Source organism: Uloborus diversus, chromosome 2 (assembly GCF_026930045.1).
Source record: "Uloborus diversus isolate 005 chromosome 2, Udiv.v.3.1, whole genome shotgun sequence".
NCBI classification, from domain to species: domain Eukaryota; kingdom Metazoa; phylum Arthropoda; class Arachnida; order Araneae; family Uloboridae; genus Uloborus; species Uloborus diversus.
Window position 1 is genome coordinate 99,948,808 of NC_072732.1, and position 25,646 is coordinate 99,974,453.

Sequence of the window (25,646 nt, forward strand, 5' to 3'; positions counted from 1 at the left end):
AAACACACATGCCCTACACACAAACCCCCACACATACAGTTTTGCCAGTTGGTCAAATCCAGATTTCCCCAATTCCCTTCCAATTTTTCCCCAAAAAGCGATGTTTTCTACCTAAATTCCCCAAATTCAAAAATTTTTTTTCCACTAATATTTTCAGAAAATGAATCGACTTCCTCTAATATTTTTGTCTCTTGAAAAAAAATTTTTTCCCCAAATAACCAAATTTTCTTATAAAATTCCCCCTTTTTTTTTCTTTCCATTTTTGCTTTTTTGAGCAATCACGATTGCTTATTGCTTTCATTTGACTGTTTTTGGCGTTCCTTTAATTTTTCCCACCAGGACCACCGTCGACTGGCCGCCTCACGGTGCTGCTCCTCTAGCGAAGACCGTCTCCAGGTTGCGTCCATATCCTACACTTACAAGCTTACATACACCCACACTACACACAAACACACACTCAAACACACACACATACATACTCAAACACACACACATACATACTAACACCTACACTACACTCATGCCTGCACACAGACACAAACACATATGCCTACGCACACATACACATTCCCCCCCCCACACACACACAAACACTCATACACACAACTACCCACACACTCATACCTGCACACAGACATAAACACACATGCCTACACACACATACACATACCCCCCCCCCACACACACACGCCTACATACACACACACACACTCGTGATTGCGAAAAACATAATTTGAATTCAAAAGGTCAAAATTCAAATTAATTTTCCGTTTTTTGTCTTCTTTACCGTTATCTTTCTTTATCTGTACTAATAATAAAGCTGAAAGTCTCTCTGTCTGACAGGATCTCTGTGATGCGCATAGTGCCTAGACCGTTCGGCCGATTTTCATGAAATTTTTCAAAGAATTTGTTTGTAGCATGGGGGTGTGCACCTTTATGCGTTTTGTCGAAGATTCGATTTTGTTCTATTTCTATTCCAATTTTAAGGATATTTTCTCGAGCAAAAATATCATAAGATGGACGAGTAAATTACCAAGCTATAATAACGTGGAACCGTAACGTGGGCAAGCTACTTGGCGAGAAATTCATCATGCATTATTTGTAAATATACAGGGGAACCAAAAGACATTTTAATTTTCTACTACGGGCAAAGCCGTGCGGGTGCCACTAGTCATAAATACAAGCGCCTGACCGAGAGATAAGAAATAACCAAATATTTTTTTTTCTACTCGCATTTACTACTCTGCTTCTGTATGTCATTTAAACTATGATTTTTGTATATATTTATCCAACAACATTCTTCATCACACTTATTTTTACCTATTTCACGTATCGACTAGTTACTCACGCAGAACATTAATGCGAATTCCGTAGCATAATACTCCAAATAATGCGAATTCCATAAAGTTGAGCAAAACTAAACCAATGTTGAACCGAACCATTGCTTCGGTCACTCGTCTGGTCTGCTAATCCTGTATTAGCTACCAGTTTGTTTCGCCCTCTTTGCTTCCTTAAGAGGTTTTCCATCTCCAGCTCAGTCACTTTCCCATGCCGGGCTGATGAGTGCTAATAAGCATGAAACTGCAGTCGTCGGCTGGAAATGACTGAGCTGGCGGTGTATTCCATGTAAACCAACGTTGTTTGATATAAACAATGTAACTACGACTTCTTGACGCGAATCTAAATACGAAAAAAATTCTTTTTTCCTTGAGTTTTTTTTTCTTCCACAGGTTTCGAGTGCATTGAATTTTGTTATTCTTTAAAATTTATGCCTAAAAAGTCAGAAATGCAGAAAAAAAAGGTGTTAGTTCAAATCATGCACGATAGTAAAATAATAATAAATAATTCTTAATTTTTTAATTTTATTTTTGCTCCAAAAACTTCCGTTTCGGTTTACAGTTATTATTTTTAACTTTAGTACCATTCGCAATTCAAATAAACTGTAGAAGGAACTTGCTAATGGCGGCTTAAAAAAGGTAAAACCAAGATCGGTCCAGCTTCAGTAGAATACCTATCCATTGAGAAATCTGCAGTCTCAGCGCAAAATCCAACTACAGTGGCTCCCAAAAGTCTTCGTACACCTACGACTTTCAACGAAATAGGCCCCAAATCATTGGTTAGAATTAATATTTCGGAATAGGTATTTAATTATAAGATCTAAGATCACTTTTTAACAAAACTGCATGAAAAGTTTTTAAAAAATATTAAAACTTAATTTTTTAAAAATCAAAAACCAAAAAGTGCCGGAAATTTATCTCACAAAAGTCTTCGTACACTTTATAAAATGTCTATATGTTATTGAATAATCTAACTTTCGATTAAGTTATTAATTAGTAGAATATCATACAGTATTCATAGCACGTTTTAAACGTCTGGGAATAGATTTCATTCTTTTTTTGACGTAATTTCTGAGTAAGTGTTCTACCACACTTCGAGTATTACTATTTCTAGCTCTATTTTCGTTTTAAAGCCCTATTTTCGTAATCTAGCCTCCAGATATCTCTAAATACGTTACATTAAGTTACAATCTGGAGATTGAGGGGGTATTTTCTAAACTTTAGGACAATTTCCGAGGAACATTGAAAACCGTGTGCTTCTTATCGTTATCTTGATAAAAAACAAAGTGTTTCCAATAACCAAATTTTTGGCTAAGAGTTCAAAATTGGTTTTTAAAATATTTAAAGGAACAGCATGATTCATTATTTCATCAAAAAATTACAAAATACCGAGTCTTGTTGCTAATATGCATCCTTACACTAAAACACCTTCACCGTCCTGATTAACTGATCCAACTAAGTTCTTAAGATTAAGTTCCTAATTTTTTCTTCTACTTACAGTTATACAACAATTTAACCAAAAATGTTGAATTCATTTTTATCTGTAAGTAAGACATGATTCTAAACTGTTTTAAGCTTATTTATCATTTATTTTGGGACGAAAAGCGTAAGCTTTCTGTTTTTCGCACGACCAAGAAAATTTCTGCGTGAAGAGGTCCCATTTAATCCAGCTAATCAAAGAACTTGGCAAACAATTTTAGGTGAAAATTAAATGTAAAATGTTTAATTTAACTCTGCAGAAACTTTTACAGTACTCAAATGTGTATTTTTCGTAAATTTTTTAACTTTAAATCTACGATCACGTTTTGTTAACTTTGCCGGTTGACCTTTTCTTACCTTGTTTTCGGTCCGATTCCTTTCTTTAAAGCATTTTATCAAGCACTTTACTATACAAACAAATAAATCAACTAATTTAGAGACATTTCAAACCAATTTACCACTACTGTGGGAAAAAAATTCAAATTTTGAATGGCGTGTGCGTTTTTTTTACGAATACCAGCCATTTTACAGTAATAAACAATATATTAAGGAATAAATAAACAAAAAAATAAAGCCAAATGACTTATAAGGGTCAACACAATGCAAAGATATTAATAAAATGGCATATGACAATTTTAATCATGAATTTATTCGAAATATTTGAGTGTACGATGACTTTTGTGGCGTGTTATTTTTGTCTCTTCGTTTTCTGACCCACTTCAAAAAGAAGATCCGTCAATATTTTGAAAAAACTACAAAGTTTTATTTAGAATGACATAGGAATGAAGTGAAAAAATATTGGACTTCATATTCGAATTCAGTTTCGCGTTATTTAGGTTTTACTAAAAAATTTCAAAGTGTACGAACACTTTTGGGAGCCACTGTATTTTACTCTTTGGCTAATTTTAGATTCTTGCAAGGTAGCATATTCAAACACGAATACAGTGAATTTTACAATGAATATTTGGTTTTTATTTTTAATGATTTAATGCTTTTTATTTACCGTTATCATAACATGATTGGTCCTCGAACGGCAATAAAAAATTCATTCTGACAACCTAGAAACGCCACTACGTTTCCGACAGTCCCTTGTGCACAGAATTTGGGCGTAGTTTCATATTCATTTGGGATTAGAATATGTGAGTAAAATTACTACGAGGTAGATAAAGTTGCCAAACAGAGTCTCAGCCGCCAACATGATAACCATAAACTTGGGAAGATTTCTGCATTAACAGACACGAACACGCGGAATACTGAAAACCAAAACATGATTTTATTTGTGCTATGAACACATCATCTTGGCAGTTAAATCACGATTCTCTTCTGAAATATATCAAAGAAGTGATCGAAATTTTAGCGAAATATTCTTGGATTTACAATGTGAGAAATACGCATGTTTTGGTGGAAAATGTCTTGGAGAAAATTCCCACTGAGGTACTCCAAAAAAATTTGAGATTATTAACTGACATGGTTTTTTTGCTAAGATTACTTGTTCTTTACAAATAATCATGATGATGTCGGTAAATTTCTGAAATTAACTTGATATATGCTACTGTACTAACTTTTTGAAAAGCTGCTTTCGTTCCAATTTTGTTTGACAAGTAAACACATGTAGCTTTATGAAGTTCGTATAGCTCCTGCTATGTTTTCTAATTTTAATTTAAACTTCTGTTTGTCTGATACCGTATCAAGAGATCTTTTAGTACATTTGAAAAATAAGATTTTAAAATTTTATGTAATTAGTTTCAATGATATTTTTTGTAATTTAACTGACTTTTCTTCATATTTTGCTTTTAATCGTTATTAATGTAATTATTTTCCATTTTTGTCAGTGGAATGAAGTGTTAATGCATCTTAATTGGGAAGAGTTGAAACAGTTACCATTTGGATTTATAAAGGTATAATGTATTATATTTTTCATTTTAGTGCATAGTTCTCTTATGAGTCTACTAATAAATAATTTATACCTATATTCTTTAATTAATGAGTGATTAAAGAGGATAAACTACCCGTATTACTAGTGCAATGGAATTGTAAAGTAGCATTTCTTTATATTTTATCTTTGTTAAATGAAGTCAACTTGCATTTTTGCATGTAAATAATGCTTAAGTGCACTACTTTGAACATAAATTATTTAGCATTTTAGAGTTTGAATTTTATGTCAGGTCTGCAGATGATATTTTTGTTCATGAGTGCATTAAAGTAGCATTTTTTTATTTTATCTTTGTTTTCTAACAAAGAGACCTTACGGTCTTGGAAATTCAGATCAGGATGAAATTCAGCAGATTAGTAGCAACCCTTGAAAGTATCCATTCCATAAAGTAGTAAAGCGCACTATTCAGAATATTCCGAGAAAACAGCCTCTAAAGTTTTACATGCAGCTTATATACAGGGCCGTCGCCAAGTTCATTCGTTTGGAGGGGTGTTGAAACTGATTTTGCCTACTGACTACTGACATTTTGCTGACAGATACATCACGCATACAAGTAATATATATATATATATATATATATATATATATATATATATATATATATATATATATATATATATATATATATAGTAAAACTCCTCCTAACGGACACCCCTCTTATGCGGACAATGTTTAATTCCCCAGTTCCAATGCAAATAACATTATTAAAACCCTTTCCTGCGGACACCTCTCTATTGCGTACAAAAATTTTTGTCCCATTAGTGTCCGTATTAGAGGAATTTTACTGTATATATAATTCAGAGCCTTTGACCTGAATCTGTTATGCATCGAAGTCTAGAACACACAGTTGTAGATTAGCTTTAGTGATGCTAAGGGATGCATCATTTTGATAAAAGTAAATATATACAACTCTCCTCCAAAAATTTTCCAAAATTGGCCTCCTAAAAAGGTGACTTTAGGCTTTGTTGTATAATAAAAAAGAGAGGCCACAGGTTCCTTACCATTATTGTTTTCTCTGGAAACAATTTTGGACTTTATTATCGAAAGGTTTGTTTTGGGAACCTTTCTGTAAAAATTTCTAGAGACAAAGATTTTATGCTATCGTTGAGGCGAAAAATAGAAATGAGGGGAGGAGTGGGCCCTCCCCCGAAAGTTTTTTGAAATTTAAGTTTCAAAAACGCAGTTTTAGGCTATTTATGGAGACTGTAGGTGAGACGGTTGGTACTGACAGATCTCTAGTGGACAGTTAGATTAGCTAGAAAAACGGCACTTGCATAAACTAACTCATAATCCTCAATTGTTTATGAAGTTTATGAGGATCTATAAGGAATTTTGAAGAAGACATAATGAGGAAATTCGAAAAAAAAACATATTTTATACACCAAAAATTTAAATTTCAGCCATAAGAATATTTTTTGCTCAAAAAGTTTTCATACTATATTTTGAATTAATTATATTACACAAGTAAAGCATGCTTTTGGAAGAAAAAATATCTCACAGGAATCGTCCATTTAGGTATCTCTGAATACCTTGATTCTGATTTAACATATTTCCATAGTGCACTCATAACGTTAAAAGTATACAAATCTAAGACTCGACCGATTCATCGGCGCCGATGGTTCAACAATTTTGCCATCGGCATCGGTGGCCGATGTTAACTTGCAGGAAACATCGGCCTTAAAAAACATCGAAAAGCCGATGGAATTGGCCGATGTTTTTGAAAAAAAAAAGGACCTTTGTTGTTTTACTTTTTAACACAGAGGATGAAGGAGTTATTGTTTTCATATAAAATTGTTTATTTAAACTTCAGTATGAATTTCTATTTTAGTCACCGCTGAAAGAGTTTTTAATATTGCATTCAGGTATCAAACAAGTTAATTATTGCGTTGTTTCTTGCAGCTGGATGTACGTATGTATCTCTCAAAAGTCATAACTCAAAAATGGTAAGCTGTAGAAGGTTAAAATTTCGCATTTGGAGTGTGCGTACGTTCTAGTTGTGCACTTCTCTTTTTGTTTTCAATTGGGTGTTCTAAAAAGCCTATGTACTCATTTTTTGTGGCTATTAATTACTTATTTCAAGTCAAAACTAATATAGCGTCTTAGACTGACGATCATTTGGTGATATATTGCTGAATTGGAGACCATGGAAACAAATATGAGATGGCGAAACCAGTTTTGTTTCATTTTGTTTGATTTCCGTTGAACTGATGGTAATTTTTAATTTTCCGATATTTGTAATATGAATCACAGTAATGCAGTCTTTTCTGTATCGCTTCAGCGGAGCTACAAGTTTGGGGCTTGTCGAAATACATTTTGGGGCCTTATTTCTCTATCACAGAAGTTGTAAAATATTTATCATAACCATTTTTGTATCACTACGGTGACCCTATGGTTATGGGGCCTCTCGTGCAATTGCAATATTTACTATATTTTAAATCCGCCACAGCACGTCAAAACAAACTCGGGTGCAAGTTTTAAAAGGGTTTTTTTGCTCAATGTTTATGATTATTTTGAACTCTATTTTTTACGACTATTTTTTATATTTCCGAGAACTTTTGTGCCCCTCCTCCCACTCCCTCAATTTCTGAAATTAAACTCTAGTTGTACTTCTGAGTTGTTTAAAAACATTCATAAAATTAGAGATTTTTTTTCAAGCTTTATCTATTGTTTGGGAAGAATTTAGAGCATTAATGTAAGAAATTGATTAAAGACGTTTTGAATGGTGACATAATTCGGAAATCAAAGGGACTTGAATTTTTTCTTCGGAAGTGCTGAAGTAGATTCAGAAACTCTTCCGAGGCGTTGGTGGTAGCGGTTCTGTACTAAAAAAATGAAGCCGAAGTTTAATGTTGGGAGTTACTCCAAAATCAGATTGTGACCCCTTAACCCACTCTGGTCGTTTCAAGCATTTCTTAAATATTTAGCGATTATTTTATTTTTTGCCAAGAAATGTCATTTTGCGTATTTCTTATAATTGTTTCCCCTATATTTCGTAATGCGCCATCTTTTTTGCATCATTAATAGCGATCTATTTTTTTTTTCTGTTGTAAGTAACTATTTTTATGTATTTATATAACATCAATGAATAAGTTATTTTCATTTTCACCATATTTTTAATAATATGCTATAGAAAGGTTTCAAGGAATTTCTACTATGCAATTTTTTAAATTTCAGAAAATTATTGTTAAATTGAAAAATTCAATTTGAACTTGTTTGTAGTGCTTCATAAAAGATTAAACAATCAAATTGTTTAATATTACGTATGCAAACATTAGATCAAGTAGCATATGTATTCAGTTATTAACTTGGTGTAAATATTAAGTTTGTTTATTGTAGCTGCATTTTAAGAACCTCACTCTTTTCATGGCTATTTCTTTTTTCCGCAAAATTTATGTTACTGTTATAGCTTTTATGAAAAATGTAAACTTTTCTATTCATAAATTTTAAATAAGTATATTTAGCATTATGATTTAATAAATTATGATTTAATCTAAAATATTTCTATTATGATTTAATATTGTAATTTATCTGTTACCTTTTTTGTTCAATTTGATGACTAAAAAATGTCTACCTGCAATCTTTCCACTCGAATTGCGTAATTTGTTGACGGTTTCATAGTTTTAGTCTTAATTTGTTTTTTGAATGATTAAATAACAAAATTTAATGTTTTTAAACTATGTTTAGTGTACCTAAATCCATACATTATTATTGAAATCTTAGTTATATGTTCAACTAAAAAAACAAAACAATTGGTTATTAAACAGTCTCTTTGTTTTTCTTTCTTTCTTTTTTTTTTTCTGGCTGTTGTTCTTTGTTTTCCGTCATACAGCAGTCAAAAAAGAAGAAGCATAACTACACCCTATTCAGATTGTAGGTAGTACAATCTAAAAGTTCGGGGAACAAGCTGTATAACACCTTAGCCAGAATAGTTCACATTACCGAAGCACATCCACCTTCAAAAGGTCCCCTTGAGGGACTATGTACTTCTGCCAGTGTTCATATAACTTTTGGAAACGCTCCTGGAAGCCATCTTTCGCTACCTTCTGTGATGCAGCTTTATCTTCTCCTGTCGGAAGAAAGCGGCGTCCATGCAAATGTTTTTTGCTGGGAACAGGTAAAAGTCACACGGAGCCAAGTCCGACGAAACGTTATGTTATTTGTTTGTCATATCAGAATATTGACCAATCAAACCGTGCATCCTCAACATGAAAGTCGACTTCTTCCTCACGATGAAGTTAAAGCAGCAGCGTAAGAGGCCATACAAAAGGTTGCGATAAATGTCTTCCTGGAGTCCTTCTAAAAACTATACGGACGTTGGCAGAAGTGCATAGTCGTTCAATGTGACTATTTTGTAGATAGATGTACTTCGGTAATGTGAACTATTCAGGGTAAGGTTTTATACAACTTGTCCTCGAACTTTAGATCGTACTACATGCATATGAGTTTTCAACTTACTATTTCATAACGTTTTTGAGTGAGGCTAGTTTATGCGCATGAAGACATCACAGGAGACTTTGCAATAATTAACTAAGGAGGCGTTCGAAATGCATATTTCAGTCATCTGTATGTTCTTAGGTACATATGCATGTACAGATGTGCCGAAAAAACCAGGCCGAGGAGTCAGTCACCTTTCTCACCTTTAGTCACCTTTTGAAAATTTGGTTACTTTTAGTCACCTTTTGCAACTTTTGTCACCTTTCTCACCTTTCTTCTTCAAATGTGTCTTAGGATTTTTTTTTAAACAATTAAATCCTTGAAAAATATCTGAATGATAGCTGTAACAGTGAAATTAGTTTAAAAAGTAGCATTAAATATGCCCCCCCCCCCCACCTTGTTGTTGTTTAAGAAAAATAGCCATGCTTCCGGGAAATCAAGAATTTTTTTAGCACTTGCAATTGCACCCTATGAACAGAACCTGTCCTTCAATCCCCCTTCGATCCTCAGACGCGTTTTCCGCAAGTCTCGTCTAAACACCATTATATTTCCTATCGTGTTTCTGGCCATAGAACATTGTTCGACTAAAGTTCTGTTGCGCAATTGGTTTCTGCACACTTTTTTGAGTGAGCGGTCATCTTATACAAGTTGACTTCTGTGTTTATCAAGTGACGTCATCTGGAGTTTCTGAATCTCAAGCTCATCTCTAGCCGGGCACGTTACTTGCTTGTTTTACTTTTACTGACCTCGAAAGCTGCTACTAAGCAGCCACGAGCGGTTCGATTTGAAAAAGGGGTGATGGCAGCGTGCTTAAGGAGGCGTGCTTCGATGTTTTCTTTGAGCGAGGAATAGTGAAAAGTTTTGGTTTGCGTTTATAGTTTCACTTTGTGTTTGCTCAGAAATGGTTAGTTTGGGTTCTATTTTTGCTGTGCAAATGCGAAGTGAACTTGGTCTGTGTAAACATTTTTTAACATTTCCTTTTTTGGTGCTTCTCAGAGAATCTCTGAAAGTCTTTTTTTATTAAGTTTCAACGCTTAATATGGCTAGTTCCAGTAAAAATAAAGCTTTTAGAAGCAGATGCTTTCCGAAAGCTTTATTTTATGTATCAGCGAGATTGATTTTATTAAAGCACGGTTTTAATATGGTTTGGTAATGTAATGATTCGGTTCTTCCACATTTTAAAAAGCATCTGATTTTACAATACAGAGATTTTATAAGTGGCAGTTAGTGTTTATTTATTTATTGTATTTGAACAAAAAAACTGCTGTAAACCTATTTGAAACATAATGCACTACAACAGTATTTTTGATAAATGCAATATTATTTTCCTAGATTCAATAAGGAATAAATTTATGTTCAAAAAAAAAAAGAAGAAAAGAAATAAAAAATAGCCAACCAGCGCATCTAACAAATGAATCCCAATTGAGCTACAGCTTTCGCATGTATGGTATGAAAGATACTTCCACTATTGCTGAACCAATTTGGATGATGAAATCAGTGTGCAACAACTATTCAATGGATTCAGCTCAAGATATTCCTGATGTTTTTAAAAAGATTTTTCCTAATAACTTTCCTGAGCATTTCTCACTTTCATCTTAGAAAATGCGATATTTAATTACAGATGGACTTGCTCCTTATTTTCGGGAATGTATGTTAAAAGAAGCATGTGTATCCTATTTTACTTTGAGCTTTGATGAAACTGCCAATATCAAAGACGAAAAGGAACTGCAAGTAAGAATAAAATATTGGTCTGAAAGCCAATGTTGCATCACAACAAGGCATCTCAAAACTTTCTTCTTGGACAAGGCAGGGGGAAATTTTGATTGAGAAGCTATGTGAAGCACTTACCGAGAGTAATTTATCCATGAATAAATGTCTCATGCTTGCCTCAGATGGTCCTTATTTTAATAAAACGGTTTTTAGGTTGTTTGACACTATTATCCTTGAGACACGAGAAAAAAGCCTAATAAATATTGGTGCTTGCAGTATTCATACAATTCATAATGCATATGTCAAAGCATTGCAGTATTTAGGCGAAGAAGCATCTGAACTTCTTCTTAGTACTTATAGCTATTTTGATGGTTGGCCTTCCCGTTATGAGGACTTCGAAGAAGTGCAAGCTCAACTAAATACACCTCATCACAAATTCCTGAAATACACAACTACCCATTGGCTTACCCTTGGACCTGCAGCAAACAGACTACTGGAACAGTGGGATGCTCTTCAGTATTATTTTTTTAAACATGTCCCTTTAAAAAAGAATTCAGCTATGCAATGCAGGTCATATAAAGCTGTTGCAAATGTTTTAAGAAGACCTTCTATAAAAGCTGAGCGGCATTTTATCATTTCATCTGCTGATTTGTTCATGCAGTTCACGAAACCCTTTCAATGCCAAGCGCGTATGATACATAAATTGTACCAAGAAATAGAGACCATTGTTCAGACTTTTATGGCTCGGGTTATAAAAACCTGTGTTATGAAGAAAGTTGATTTTTCAAAGGTAGACACGGATGAACTGTTTGCAGTTGGTAACAGACTACCTCTTGAAGATCTCGTTGCTAGTGGGGAGGTGACAGATAAACTGTCAAAACTGAAAGAAAATGAGAAGGTTATGTTTTTAAGAGCTGCTCAAAAGCATTATGTGACTGTATGCAAGTATGTAATAGAAAAAAGTTGCATATCAAACGGGTTACTGAAAAGTTTTAAATTTTTGGATCCAAAAGAGAGAAGTAAATCTAGAAGCTGTAAGGATAAAGGTTGCCAAAATCATGCCTTTTAATGTTCCACTTGATAGGTTGCAAGATGAATGGAAACTTTTGCAGCTTGAAAAAGATGATGAAGCATTCGAAAACAAAACCATTGATAACTACTTGCAGCAGCACATTTCAAAAAAGGACACAACTTCCAATGATTTGAAGTTTCCTAATGTTTCTAAGGTGATGAAAGCTTCACTTGCATTATCACATGGTAATGCTGACATTGAAAGATGATTTTCCATTTCAAATCACCTTTTGGTGAAAATAAGACAGCAACGACCGAAAGATTTTTAAACAGCATACTTATAGTTAAAGACGCTGTAAAAAAGAATATCCTCATTTGTTTTCTGTATCAATTGGTCCAGAAATGATTTAATGTGCACAACAAGCACACGCAAATGACACAACATACATGGAGGAATGTAAAAGGAAAAAGGATTTTCAGTTGAACAGAAGCAAAAAGAAGAGCAAAAAGAAAGGATTGTGAAGAAGAAATGAAGAAAATGGAAAAAATTAAAACATCTATTGAAAGTGAAACTGAAGCTCTGAATGAAAAAAGAAAGGATCATCTTCAAACCAAAGCAGCAAGAGAAGAGCTGTTTGCTGAAGCTTCTCAGAAACTAAAAAGCTCTGGAAAAAAATGTCCTTAAAGCAACAAAAGTAGCTCAAGCTATACTCGAGGGAGTTAAAAGTATCCAAGCTGAAGAAAAAGAAGTACAAATAATTCAGAAGGCAGTAAAAAAAAAAGAAAAAAAGAAATCACATCATTTTTCAGTAAAAAGCCAAAAATATAAGGAAATAATACCAATGCAACATTTTTCAACCCTCATATAAGCACCCCCCCCCCCCCCCCAAGGAAAACTTTCTGCATCTTGTAAACATTTCAATTTTTTTTTAATTGAAAGTTATTCTTACTTGTACTATTTTTGATAAACTATTTTCATTATTATGTTGCTATAATTTTTAATAACTTGATTTAACACTACATTTTTTACCTTCCATGGACTTGTCATGGAATATTTTCAGAGCTTGCTAAAAAAATTAAAAAAATAAAAACAAGAAAGAAAAAATCATGAACATTTTCAGGCATAATGATATTTTCAGTTTCATACTTCAACATCATTTTATTTTTGCATTGTTAGTGCAATTGAATTACCATTTTGTTAAAGTGTGATTTTTCAAATTGGTTTTCTCAAGACTTTCGATTTAATATTTATGCTTTGTATTTACTAAGAAAAAAGAAAGAATGCTGATAATTTTTCAACAATCTAAAAAAAGAGAAAAAAACAATACTAAAAATGTGATTGAATAACATAAATTATACGTTCAATAAATGTATCATCTTGCTCTTTACTTTACAATTGGTAAAAGTCAGTAAAAAGGGATAATCCTTTTCTGTTTTTTGAGTTCTTAACAAATTGCTTTTGGTCACCTTTTAGTTACTTTTTTGTCACCTTTTAGTCACCTTTGTTTTCAAATTTGTCACCTTTCTCACTTTTTTCAAAGGCTATCAGCAGTCCTCGGCCTGAAAAACTTGTGAAGTTTAAATTGGGTGATCGTAAAATAGAAACTTAGGTCGAAATCTGATTTTTTTTTGTGACTACAATTCGTAGTAATTCGTAGTACAATTGGTAGAAAGGAAGTAAAGTGAAATGAAACAATGATCCTTTAAATCCCTGACAATCTTATCAATTTATTTCTGTTAGATTTTTTTTTTGCCATTGGCCAACGGCATCGGCCATCGGCCATTTGGAGGAAAACAATCGGCCATCGGCCATCTTTGAACAATCGGCCCATCGGCCAAAAAATGCCATCGGTCGAGCCCTATACAAATCAGTAGAATTGCATTGTATGCAGATAAATAGAGTTCATAATATGAGTCAGACCATGATAGCAATGGAAGGTTAGAAATAGCGAGGTTTGGGAGGTTCTCCCCCTGAAAATTTAAGAAATTGTCATTCTGAAAATGACATTTTAGAAATGGAAAATATCTTAGCCCCCCCTTCAAATTTTGCATGTGGGCCCCCTTGTCTCGACTGCTCATAGTTAGGTAATCGTAATGTGTAATACAGATTCCCGGGTAGTTTCTAAATAATATATTAAGGTTTCTTGTTCTTTTTAGATTTTACAGAACACTATTAGAATTTATGTATAATGCTTTGCATTGCAAGTTTATTAGAATAGGGAAAATGTAGATATATCCACACTTTCAAGTAACTATACATACTTTTATCATAGATATGGAGAATTTATAATTAACTCTATGAATAAAAATTGCCGATTGCAGCTGTAACTTATATCCACACTTCCAAGTAACTATACATACTTTTATCATAGATATGGAGAATTTATAATTAACTCTATGAATAAAAATTGCCGGTTGCAGCTGTAACTTCCGACTGACCTTGTGGCCTCAGCAAAATGTCCTTATTCGGAAAAATTTGTCTGATGATTTGCCAAATTTTGAGACATTAATGCATTTTTTAAATTCCTGAATTTCCCTTTTCATATGTGCATTGCATTCCCATATTTTATCCTTCGACAAATTGAGAACTTCTCTAAAATTTAGAATTCTCTAAAAATTTAAGTTTGGGGCGTCCCTGGATCAGTGTCAGCAAAATCAAATATTGTTCAAGTAAATGTTGGCAGTATGGGAATACCGTGCAATTAGCAGTCGGCGAGTTGGTTATGTCTTTCAGATGAACAGTTGTCAGTATGATCACATGATATACTAGACATGCCCATGTAAACTCATGATTTTGATTTTTCTTTCTTCATTAAAACGTAAAAATATACGCATGGTCAAGCAACACATTGCTTTGTATTCAAATATTTTGAATCTAGAATCAATTGGAAAAGCAAAAATGCCGACATTAGATGAATTTTCTGAGGGGATCGATGCTTATTGTGTCGGCAAAATGAGCAGTCACTAAGTAAGCAATCGGCATAGTGAGCAGATAAAAAAATGTTCATGTTTGCGACAGGAATTCATGAGAATGAGCATGAAGCACAATCAAACATGGTATACCCGCACAAACTCTTCATGTTTTCTTTTATCTTGTTAATGCTTATTATTAATTATAAATCTGTGCACATGTGTATTATACATATTTTTAAAAAATAAAACACTTCGTGAATAACGAAACTAATGAGTCAGAAATGCCGATTCAGGTGAATTTGACGATTGGGCACTGGGCAGTGCCGTATAAACGTACTCGGTAAAAGAAGCGCCCTGAAGATGCACGCTCAAGGGAACAATCGGCGAAAGAATGCCGATGCCAAATGATCGTGTTTGCTGTACGTAGCTTGAGCAAAATGAAAATGAATGCAAATCAAGATCTTATTCATTATTTTCTCTTGAGCAAAATACCCAAAAGGTTAGATTTGTAACTTTGAAATATAAAAATGCTGATTTTTTTTTTTTTTTTAAATCAGTCAGTAAAAGCTTTGAAAATCTGAAACATTGAAAATGCCGACTTATACCAATTTTGCCGACTGGAAGAAATCTTTTGGAGGGTGAGACACCCCCTCAACCCTCCCCCCCTATAGCGAGGGTCCTGCTTATATATTCTAGTAAAGATTTCTCGCCAGCAGCAGCTCGGTGGTTATGTGGTCAGCATACTAGATTCCCATGCAGGCCATACTGGGTTTGATACCTCTTGAAGAATTTTTTTATAGTAATTTATAAAGCGACAGTTATAGCTAATTGAAATTTAAATTGAAGAAAATACTTTTTTTTTAATACGTCATGTATTTTTAATAGAGAAAATAAAGATAAGGTAATTCAATCGATTATATGTAATAATTTGAATTACCACGGCAACAAAATTAGGGTGAGACTTACTGTAAATTTATGTGTATACATTTTAATAATATATTTGTTATTTATCAATTATATATTTATATACATACACCAGAATGACAATTATAAAAACATGGAAAGCAAAAACTGTTTTGACATCTTGCACAATGTATAAAAGAAGATTGTTTATAGGCAGGGCTGGCAAGTTTCTGTCAGGGCGGTTAAAACCACTGGTAGAAGCCGGTTAAAACCGGCATGGCAAAAACCACTTTCTGCCACATTTTCGGCAAAAACTCTCAAAATGACAAAAAAAAAAAAAAAATTTACAGACAGTAGAAAATGCATGGAAAAAATAATTAATTGTTAACCAAAGCACAGTTTAATTTTCAATATTGTCACAATTCAGAATCAAATGTTACATTGTTTGGACCCTGCAGTTGCTTCTTGAAAAAGGTGGTTCCAAAAAACTAAATAGTTTATCAATTTAATATGCACAAATGAGAAATTTTAGAATATTCTTGCAACAGAAGAGCTAGCAGGCAATGAATCAAGGAACAAGCAATATTCATGAAACTTTCAAATTGTATATTTTTTTAAACTGGTCCATCATGTAGTAACTAGGGTAGTAGTAAAAATTCAACTGGAAAAAATGAGTTTCGAGAAGTGGGGCCAATTTGTTTTGCAAAGCTGTGAAATTACGTAAAAAATCTAGATTAATATTGGGAAGTAAAATTTGACTTTCTTCTTGAAGCACATGATAATTTTAATCAAAAGCAACTTAGATGAAGCTTATTTGCGAGCAAATTACAAACAATAATGCCAGTTTAATTCTGTATGTCACTCTTCTATCCTAAGAACCCATATGATTTTCATCTTTTGTTAGATTAATCCAAATATTACGAGCATCAGCAATTGAAAAGTTTTCTTTCTGAACTAAATCAAGGGCACTGGCATAACATTTTATTTTTTACAATGATGAAATGAAGTTTGATATTTTAGTTTAAACAAATATCATTTAGTAAGTACTTTAGTTTTTTAAGATGATTTTAAGTTTTTGCCGGTTTTAACCAGTTATAACCAGTTTCTACCACTGGCACGGTAAAAACTAGTTTCTGCCGGCAGAAAGCCAACTCTGTTTACAGGAGCAACCTTTCTGTAAAAGATTCGTAGGTACTACTTCATTAATGTTCATGAAAATTTCTCTTTTTGTCCGAAAGTTTAGAAGCATACTAGACGTACCAAATGATTTTATCAAAAATTGGTGATGACGTTGATGATGGACTATTAATTGTATTTTTATGCAGTCTTTACAGGTAATTATTTTTCCATTATTTTCAACAAGATATGCACAATTTTGTGTACGCTATATATTAGATTCTTACTGTCTATAAAAATAGACGTCGCAAGATCGAACAAGTGAGGTACATTTTGGTGAAAAAACGAATTCTTCAAGAAGTATCGAACCAGGGATGGATTGCACGATAATCCAGTAAGCTGACCACACAGAATGTTCTGGCTAGTGCACTTTATTACTTTACTGTGTGGACACTCTCCAGGGTACTACTAATCTGCTGAATTTCAGCCCAATCTGAATTTCTGAGACTGTAAGGTCTCCTTGTAAGCCATGTAAATATTGCTTAAATACATTACTTTGAAATTAAATTATTTAGCGTTTTACAGTTTGAATTTCATGTCCGGTATGTGGACGATATTTTTGTTTTTTTTGGACTCGTCTCTCCATGACCTAAATCATCTGGTATCTGTTCCTAACTCTTTTGACCCGCCTATCCAATTTACTGTGGAAGTCTTTATGAATGTTTCTATCACTTGTCTTGACAATATTTTTATTACTACCCTGCAAACTTTTGGAGTCACTATTTTCCCTCATAAGTTATTTGTTCATCCCCCACAGCAAAAATTGGCCTCTTTTAAAACTTCTATTTTCCATGCGTTGTCTAATTGTTCTAATTTTGTTTTACGTTCTTCAGAATTCAATTTTTTTAAAAAGCATAGCGTTGGATCAGGGTTTTTCAATTGATATCATAGATACAATTTACAGGAAACTAATTAATTCAACTACTAATAATCAAACACTTACTCCTGACAATTATTTTAACTCTGCCTTTTTACCCTTTTTTCCAAGAATCAGTCATCAGATAGCAAAAACAGGGGTCGATCCAGGTTTTATTTTTTGGGTCCCCATTTTGTGAAAAAGCAAAATATTTTTGTGAATTTTCTTTATTTTTGTGAAAAAGCAAAATATTTTTGTGAATTTTCTTTATTTTTGTAAAAAAGAACTTCTTGTGATTTTTTTTCTTGGAAAAGATTATATAAAAGCATTTTTAGCTGTCGTATCGTTATAGAAAAGCATCAGACAGGTTTCAGGAGCGATTGCAAGTTCTTGAAGAATACCTGAAAGCCATCTAGAGAAAAGGCTCTGGGGGAGGGGGGAAGTAAGACCCTTAGCATTTTATTCGTAATTTGACACACATTACATTTATTGTTTTTTACAAATATACATACAGTGGCTCCCAAAAGTGTTCGTACACCTACGACTTTCAATGAAATTGTTCATTATCCATTGGTTAGAATTAATATTTCGGAAAAGGTATTTTATTATAAGATCTATGATCTGTTTTTAACAAATATACATGAAAATTTTTAATAAAACATCAAAAAATATTTTTTTAAAAATCAAAAACCGAAAATTGCCGGAAATTTTATGTCACAAAAGTCTTCGTACACTTTGAAAAAATTGGTAAATAATCTAACTTTTTACAAAGTTATTATTTAGTAGAATATCATGCAGTACCAACAACAGCTTTTAAACGTCTGGGAATAGATTTCATTGTTTTTTCTTTCTTTTTTGTGCAATTTCTGAGTAAGTATTCAGCCGCACTTCGAGTCTTACTGTTTCTAGTTCGCTTTTCGTTTCAATGGTGTATTTTCGTAATCTAGCCACCAGATATCTCCAAATATGTTCCATTAAGTTTAAATCTAGCGATTGAGGAGATATTTCTAAGCTTAAGGGCAATTTTTGAGGCATCAAACGCAAGCGTGTGCTTCTTATCGTTATCTTGATTAAAAAAAAAAAACAAAGTTGTTTCCGATTACCAAATTTTGGGCTAATAGTTTAAAATTATTTTTAAAAATATTTAAATGAACAGCATGATTTATTATTGCATCAAAAAACTCGAAATTTCCAAGTCCTGATGCTGTTATGCACCCTCACACAAGAACGCCTACACCATCCTAAATTAACTGATCCAACTAAGTTCTTAAGATTAAATTCCTTATTTTTTTCTTCTCTTGACAATTATACAACAATTTAACCCAAAATATTTAATTTATTTTCATCGATAAGTAAGAAGTTGTTCCAAAATATTTTGAGCTTATTTATCATTGATTTTACGACGGAAAGCGTAAGTTTATAGTTTTTCGCAGGAACAAGAAAATTTTTGCGGGAAGAGGTCCCCTTTAATCCAGCTAATCAGAGAACTTGGCGAACAATTTTAAGTGAAAACTAAACGTAAAATGTTTCATTCAATTCTGCAGAAACTTTTTCAGCACTCAAATGTGTATTTTTCATAATTTTTTTAACTGTAAACCTCCTATCACGCTTTGTTAACTTTGCCAGTTGACCTTTTCTTACCTTGTTTTTGATCCGATTCTTGTCTTTAAAGCATTTTATCAAGCACTTCACTATGGAATGGTATTAATTAACTAATTTAGAGACATTTCAAACCAATTTATGGCAACTGTGAGGGGAAAAATCAAATTTCAAATCATGTTTGTTGTTTTCTACGCATACCTCCATTTTAAAATAATAAGCAGAATATTAGCGAATAAATAAACAAAAAAATCAAAGGCAAGTGTCTTTACAATGCAAAAACAATAAAAAAAACCACATATGATAATTTTGATTATGAATTTATTCGAAAATATTTCAGTGTACAATGACTTTTGTTACGTATTTTTTTCTGTCTCTTCGTTTTTTGACAAATTTCAAAAATAAAATCTGGCAATATTTTGAAAAAAAACTGCTGGGTTTTATTCAGAATGCCATAAGAATGATGTGAAAAAAAATTGGACTTCATATTCAAATTCAGTTTTGCGTTCTTTTGGTTTTACTACAAAATTTCAAGGTGTACGAACACTTTTGGGAGCCACTGTATGCAAGGCACACTTTCTTAAGGTGAAAGTCTCACAACAGATTTACTGTTTGCCCCTCTCAAATACTTTTAGATCAATGAAAATTGCACATGCTGCTGAACGTAATGATAACTCCCAATAAATACAATATGAACAGACTCAAAGATATCACACATTTCTTAACACAGAAGAATGTATGTGTTTGAAAAACTTAAAAGTAATTAAAACCCAAAATAATACTGCACCAGCATTCAGCGTTTAATTTTTTGACATTTGACGTTCTTACAGAGTAGGTATTTCATTTAAAACTTAGCAATTTAATGATGTTAATAAATATATAAAGAAATTTTATTTGTTTGCCACTTAACAAGGTACAGTCAACATCAAAAATGCGAAAAATTCATTTACCATGCCGCATGTAAGGAAATCAAGATCCTCGAAAGAAATAAAAATATAAAAACAGCATATAAAATAATTTTATTTTTAGTAAAGTTATTTTAGAATTGGATTTCGAAACTCAACACAAATTAATACTAAATATATATTGCGTAATCAAAGTAAAATTTAGGATTTTCCTGAAAACAATGGAATTCTGGTATTTTCAAAGATAAATGTTTTGAACTGAAATGTGGGATGAATACGTGGCATTCTTACCACAAGTTAGCAAATGTTTTTTCATTTCATTGTCATCTAAATTTACCCCCAAAAATTAACTAGAGATTCAAAATTCTCAAAAATGGACCATTGCTTCATGATTATAAGTACAAAATTTGAATAAACTTACCAATCAATTTTCTGGGGTTTTTTTTTTTTTTTTTTTTTTGCTTCATTTCCAATCTCTTCACTTTCAGATTTTTTTTTGAGAATTCCTTCTTTTGCACTAGATTTTTGTGTATTGACAACCTCTCTGTGATTTTTGCTGCACTCATGTTTTTTTAAAACTCTATAGGGTGACAGCTTTTCTTGATATCAACTCCAATATTTACTCAAGGTTTGTTCAAATCACTAACATTCATGAAAGATGAACATATTTTGCACAAAAAACCCTTAGCTGAATAACTATAGTAAAGCCAGCTATACACCTTTTCATAATTTGCAATGTACTTTTTATTTATTGCATGCTTCTTATTTCCATTTGTACTCTCAAATACAATGCTTGAATCATTATTTGATGACTCAGTCTCAATATCATCATCAGTTGAAGTTGCTCCAGATTCACTTCCAGTATTTTCTGCTCAAAAATCGTTATACTTTCGCGAACTGCTCTCACTGTCATTTGATGTACTATCTTTTACCGCATTTCCCGAGCCCTCCAAAACAGGAACATTTGCGTTACTGTTACTGCATGATGAAGTGGTGGTAGCGATTTTATCGGGGTTGTTAATTGCTGACTTGAAGAAATTCACAATATTTTGGGACCGAACGTTCGAAGAGCAAAATTTTTTAACATAATACGCACAATTTCGGGAGGTAGCTCCCGTTGCAGGCCGCTAAAATTATCTATTATCCGCTCGCACACAAATTATAATTGAATAGAATATCAATTTATTCTTTGATGCGCCTAAAAAATGTCCTCTTAAACACGCGAAGGCGCGAACAAGCTAACTACGAAAAATATCGTCTGCGCTCCTAGATCGCAGACGATCTGTTAAAAAAGAAAAATTAATATCGAAAAAGAAAACGAACTGGAATAATATACAATTACCACATTTTTTAAATTTATCGTCTGCAGATTACGCGATTCTCGCCACTTTTTAATAAAATTCCACTCAATAAAACTTCCTTTGCGCGCTGTTCCCGTTGTTCACCATTAGCGGACATGCGTTAAAAAATTGCGAAATTGCTCATCTGGAAGTTTCATATTTATTTTAAGAAGACAGCAAGATTAAATAGAATGACCGATGTTATTTTTCAGCTGGGATTGTATTTTATCAATAAAAGAAGGAATCTAGGAATTAAACTACAAAAAAATAATACCGTTATTCTTTTGGTTTACTGTATGCTGTACGCTCAAACTAGCGTGACTTTGGAAGTTATCTTTTGCTCTTACGCGTACAGTCTACAAGAAAAATAGCAGGAAGGAAAAAATGAATAATACATTTTAAACATAGGCAGATTTAGGACCGAGTTCCTGGGGGGGGGGGGGGGGGGCAGGATTTTTTTTTTTTTTTTGAGCAACATTTTTATTGCCCCCCACTCTCATGTTTTTGTCTGTTTCCTGTGATGCATAAGTTCATGCTTTACTTTTTTGTGTCATTTACATTTAATGTGTGTTTTCATGCTTTCCTTTTTGAATTGACCTTAAGAGAGGGAGTTGATATCAAGAAAGTGACGCAAGGCTCCCTTTTTAAGTGGGAAATAGAATATCTCCAATTTTAGGGGGCCGGGGGTTTCTCCCCCGGAGGAAATTTTGTAAAATGGATATAAAATTCTGCATTTTGAAGCTTTATAACGGTTAATTGGATAGACATAGAAATTGCTAAACTAGATTATACAGTTGTACAGCATTGTTCAAACTTTGTAAGGAATAGCCAATTTAAGTTTGAAAGAAAAAATAAACTACAGATTTTTCATTACAACAACTTTTTTAGCCTACTTTCCCAGTAAAAGTCAGAAAAAAAAGAAAAAAGCATGAAAGAAGGCTTCTTAAAATCATCTTAAAAATATCGCGAAAAACAAAAAAAAGTCAAAAATAAATAAAATAATTAAATATCGAAAAATTAAAAATTGGAAAGTAGGGTATTGAGATGGGGGGACATGTCTGTCTCTCTGTCTGTCCCCCCCCCTAATAACTTTTGAATGAATAGTCCGATTCGAACAAACTTTTTTTTGTTCGACAGATCTCGGCGACTACACCTCATTCCCATATCTCACTTTTTGATTTGAACAATTTTTGTTCAATTTTGAACAGTTCAAAAAAACTTAACATTAGCGCCTACGGGGAAATTCAGTTTTTGTTCAATTTTGAACAGTTCAAAAAAACTTAACATTAGCGCCTACGGGGAAATTCAGTTTTTGTTCAATTTTGAACAGTTCAAAAAAACTTAACATTAGCGCCTACGGGGAAATTCAGGGCAGTTCCGAACTGTGAGGCGAATTTGCTTCAAACTCTGTAGGAAAAAGCTTTTGATGAAAAACTTGTATATAAAATATCTTTTTGATTTGAACAATTTTCCGTTCCATTGTGAACAGTGTAATATATTACAAACGTGAGAACCATGATTTTTACATTTTTAATACAGGATGTGGCAAGGAGCTGAATTTGACATATTTTGGCATTCCTCCCCCTCTACCATTTGTTAGAAATTTTAAAATTTCAGGTTTGTAGCCATACGTTTCCAAATATTCAAGGTTTACAAGCACTGACAAATGAAATTAGTTTTTTCGAGCAATTTTCATTTTTTAAGAGACGAATCATGAATTTTTTTTGGGAGTTAGGGACCCACTTCGAAGCAGGGGCCCTAAGCAATAGCTTGTTTATCTTATAGGCAAATTCGGCCCTGTTTGTAATTCACTCTTACCTGCAGATTTTTGCTTGATTTTTTGTATTTTTTACGAAAATTCGTCAGTTTTTACAGTTAAAGGATTTTTACGATTTTACCAATCTTTGTTAGATTTTATAGACTTTTATGAAGTTTCAGCAAATTTTTCCAAAACTTTTGATGACTCAAGTTTTTTCCTCTTTGCTTTAGGTTCTACTTTGTTAAAATAAATCGTCAATTATTATAAGTGTTGCAGCTTAATGTATAGATCGTTTAGCCTATATTTTCATTTGTATACTTGCCCAAATGTTTTTTAGTCCAAAATAGTGAATTTAGACACAGTTTCAGCACCGCAGTGACACCTGTACTATTTGTACTGAATGTTCGTTTTTTTTTCCTTTTCTTTTCTTCCATCAGAAAAGGACATTCGCTTTTCTCTTCATTTTCACTAAACTATTCAAAAGAGAAAAAGTCATGATTTTTTTGTTTCAAGATTTTGGAAGATGTGTTGTTACTATATAAAGTCCTGCCAAAACTGGGGGGCATTGCCCCCTATGCCCCCTATAAATCCACCCATGCCCTTCTGAACTATTCAAAAAAGAAATAATAATAATAATTTCTTTTTTCAAATTTTTGGAAGATGTGCTGTCACTACATAAAGTCCCCCCCCTCTGCCCCCCCATAAATCCGCCCATGATTTTAAACTAGCAATTCTTCGCAGGCACCGGCCACGAGAAAATTTGACCGGTCTTCGAAGAATTATACCCGTTTCCAATAAAATAAAATTTCCTTATTTTAATTTTATTCCTAATTTTATACGATATTTTATGCATTAATATATCCATTACTTTGCATACGTTTTGTGGTTTCTCTATAAGATTCATTCGCTGATGAAAATTTACACAAATTAGCTGCGCTTATTTTTACATTCAAAGTTATCAAAAAAAAATCTTACAATTAACTTTTGTAAGTTTACTTTAAGTAGAAGGGTTTTCTTTCTGGCATTTGTTTTTTTAAAAAAAGGACAAAACAGATTAGTTTATTTTAGTGAAAAAAAATAATAAAAATTTCTACCGGTCCGTGAAATTTTTTGACGAAGTTCTACCGGTCCGAGATTCAAAAAAAGATCAAGAAACGCTGCTTTAAACTAAAGAATATGAGAAAAAGTGGGTACCCCTGGCCTAATCACACCTTTTTTTTTCATTAAATGCAATCGTGTCAAGTGAGCTTTCGAGAACGAACAGTATCAACTACAAACTACAGGGAATTTCGCCAATCGGTTGTTCGGCGTTTCCCGCGTAGTCATTCATACTCTAACAGGATTTAATTAATTGCCAGACAATACGATTTGCATCAGCATGCGCCAGTATTCAATGTGAATTTCTATGCAATTGATTAAAAAAGGAAAATATAAGATCTTCGAGTGTTCTTTTTAACCTTTGTTCGGGAATAATTTTCAGAAATTTTGCTCGTCCGTTCCGTAAGATAACCCCCCAACTATGAACCTTAAAATTTTTCAAAATAAACTGAAGAAAATAGGAACAAATTGAAAAAACAAGTGAATATTTTTTAAAAAATTAAAAAAAAAAAAAGAAAGAGGAAAAAAACTAGAAGATCTGCAACTGGCAAGGTTTCAATTTGCAACTACTTTTGAGAATTAAAAGTGCATAATTTGGCAAAATAATATGGATACAGGAAGGATGCGTGCAACTAAGACACAATTGAAAGTTACAATGATTCAAAGGAATATTTAATTCAGAAGTATTTGGTCATTGAAGCAAATCAAACCAACAGAATATAGGCAATTAATTTGCCGTGACGTGAAATGAGTTAGTCTTCAATTTGCACTCGTGGAACAGCAGAAAATCATCGAATCAATTCTTTATCACGTGCTCATTATTTTTCTTGGATTTTCGCTAGCCACCAATCACAAGCGTCCCTCTCTCGTCCCCCCCCCCCTCTGACGCTCTCAAGCAAAAACACCTCACGCAGCAGGCAAAAAGATAAGATGGGGGAAGGTGGAAGAGGGTAGGTAGGCTTCCGCGTAGATGCGTACACATTTGCGGTTAAAAAATATTGTGAAAAGGCTGCCTTTTTATAAATTTTTGTGAAGGGGCTGCTTTTACGACGCGGAATTTTGTGAATGGGGCCGCTTTTGCGATGGAGAATTTTGTGAATGGGGCCGCTTTTGCGACGCAGAATTTTGTGAAAGGGGCTGCTTTTGCGACGCGGAATTTTGTGAACGGGCCGCAAAGCGGCCCTAATTTCGTG

At 33.1% G+C, this 25,646-nt stretch overlaps 1 protein-coding gene across 3 annotated transcripts in view; it reads left to right on the top strand.

Annotated features, from left to right (window-relative positions):
- The first annotated feature begins 4,058 nt into the window (after nt 1-4,058).
- The window catches only part of LOC129235305 (probable methyltransferase-like protein 25), a 71,345-nt gene continuing 49,757 nt past the window's right edge, over nt 4,059-25,646 (top strand). For 2 of the 3 annotated variants that reach the window (XM_054869034.1, XM_054869035.1), the window contains exons 1-2: nt 4,059-4,250; nt 4,649-4,714. In XM_054869034.1, the coding sequence (XP_054725009.1) occupies nt 4,101-4,250; nt 4,649-4,714 (216 nt within the window). In that variant the 5' untranslated portion in view covers nt 4,059-4,100. Of the gene's footprint in view, nt 4,251-4,273; nt 4,441-4,648; nt 4,715-25,646 lie in introns of those variants that run through there. The other variant, XM_054869036.1, reaches the window with a different exon arrangement.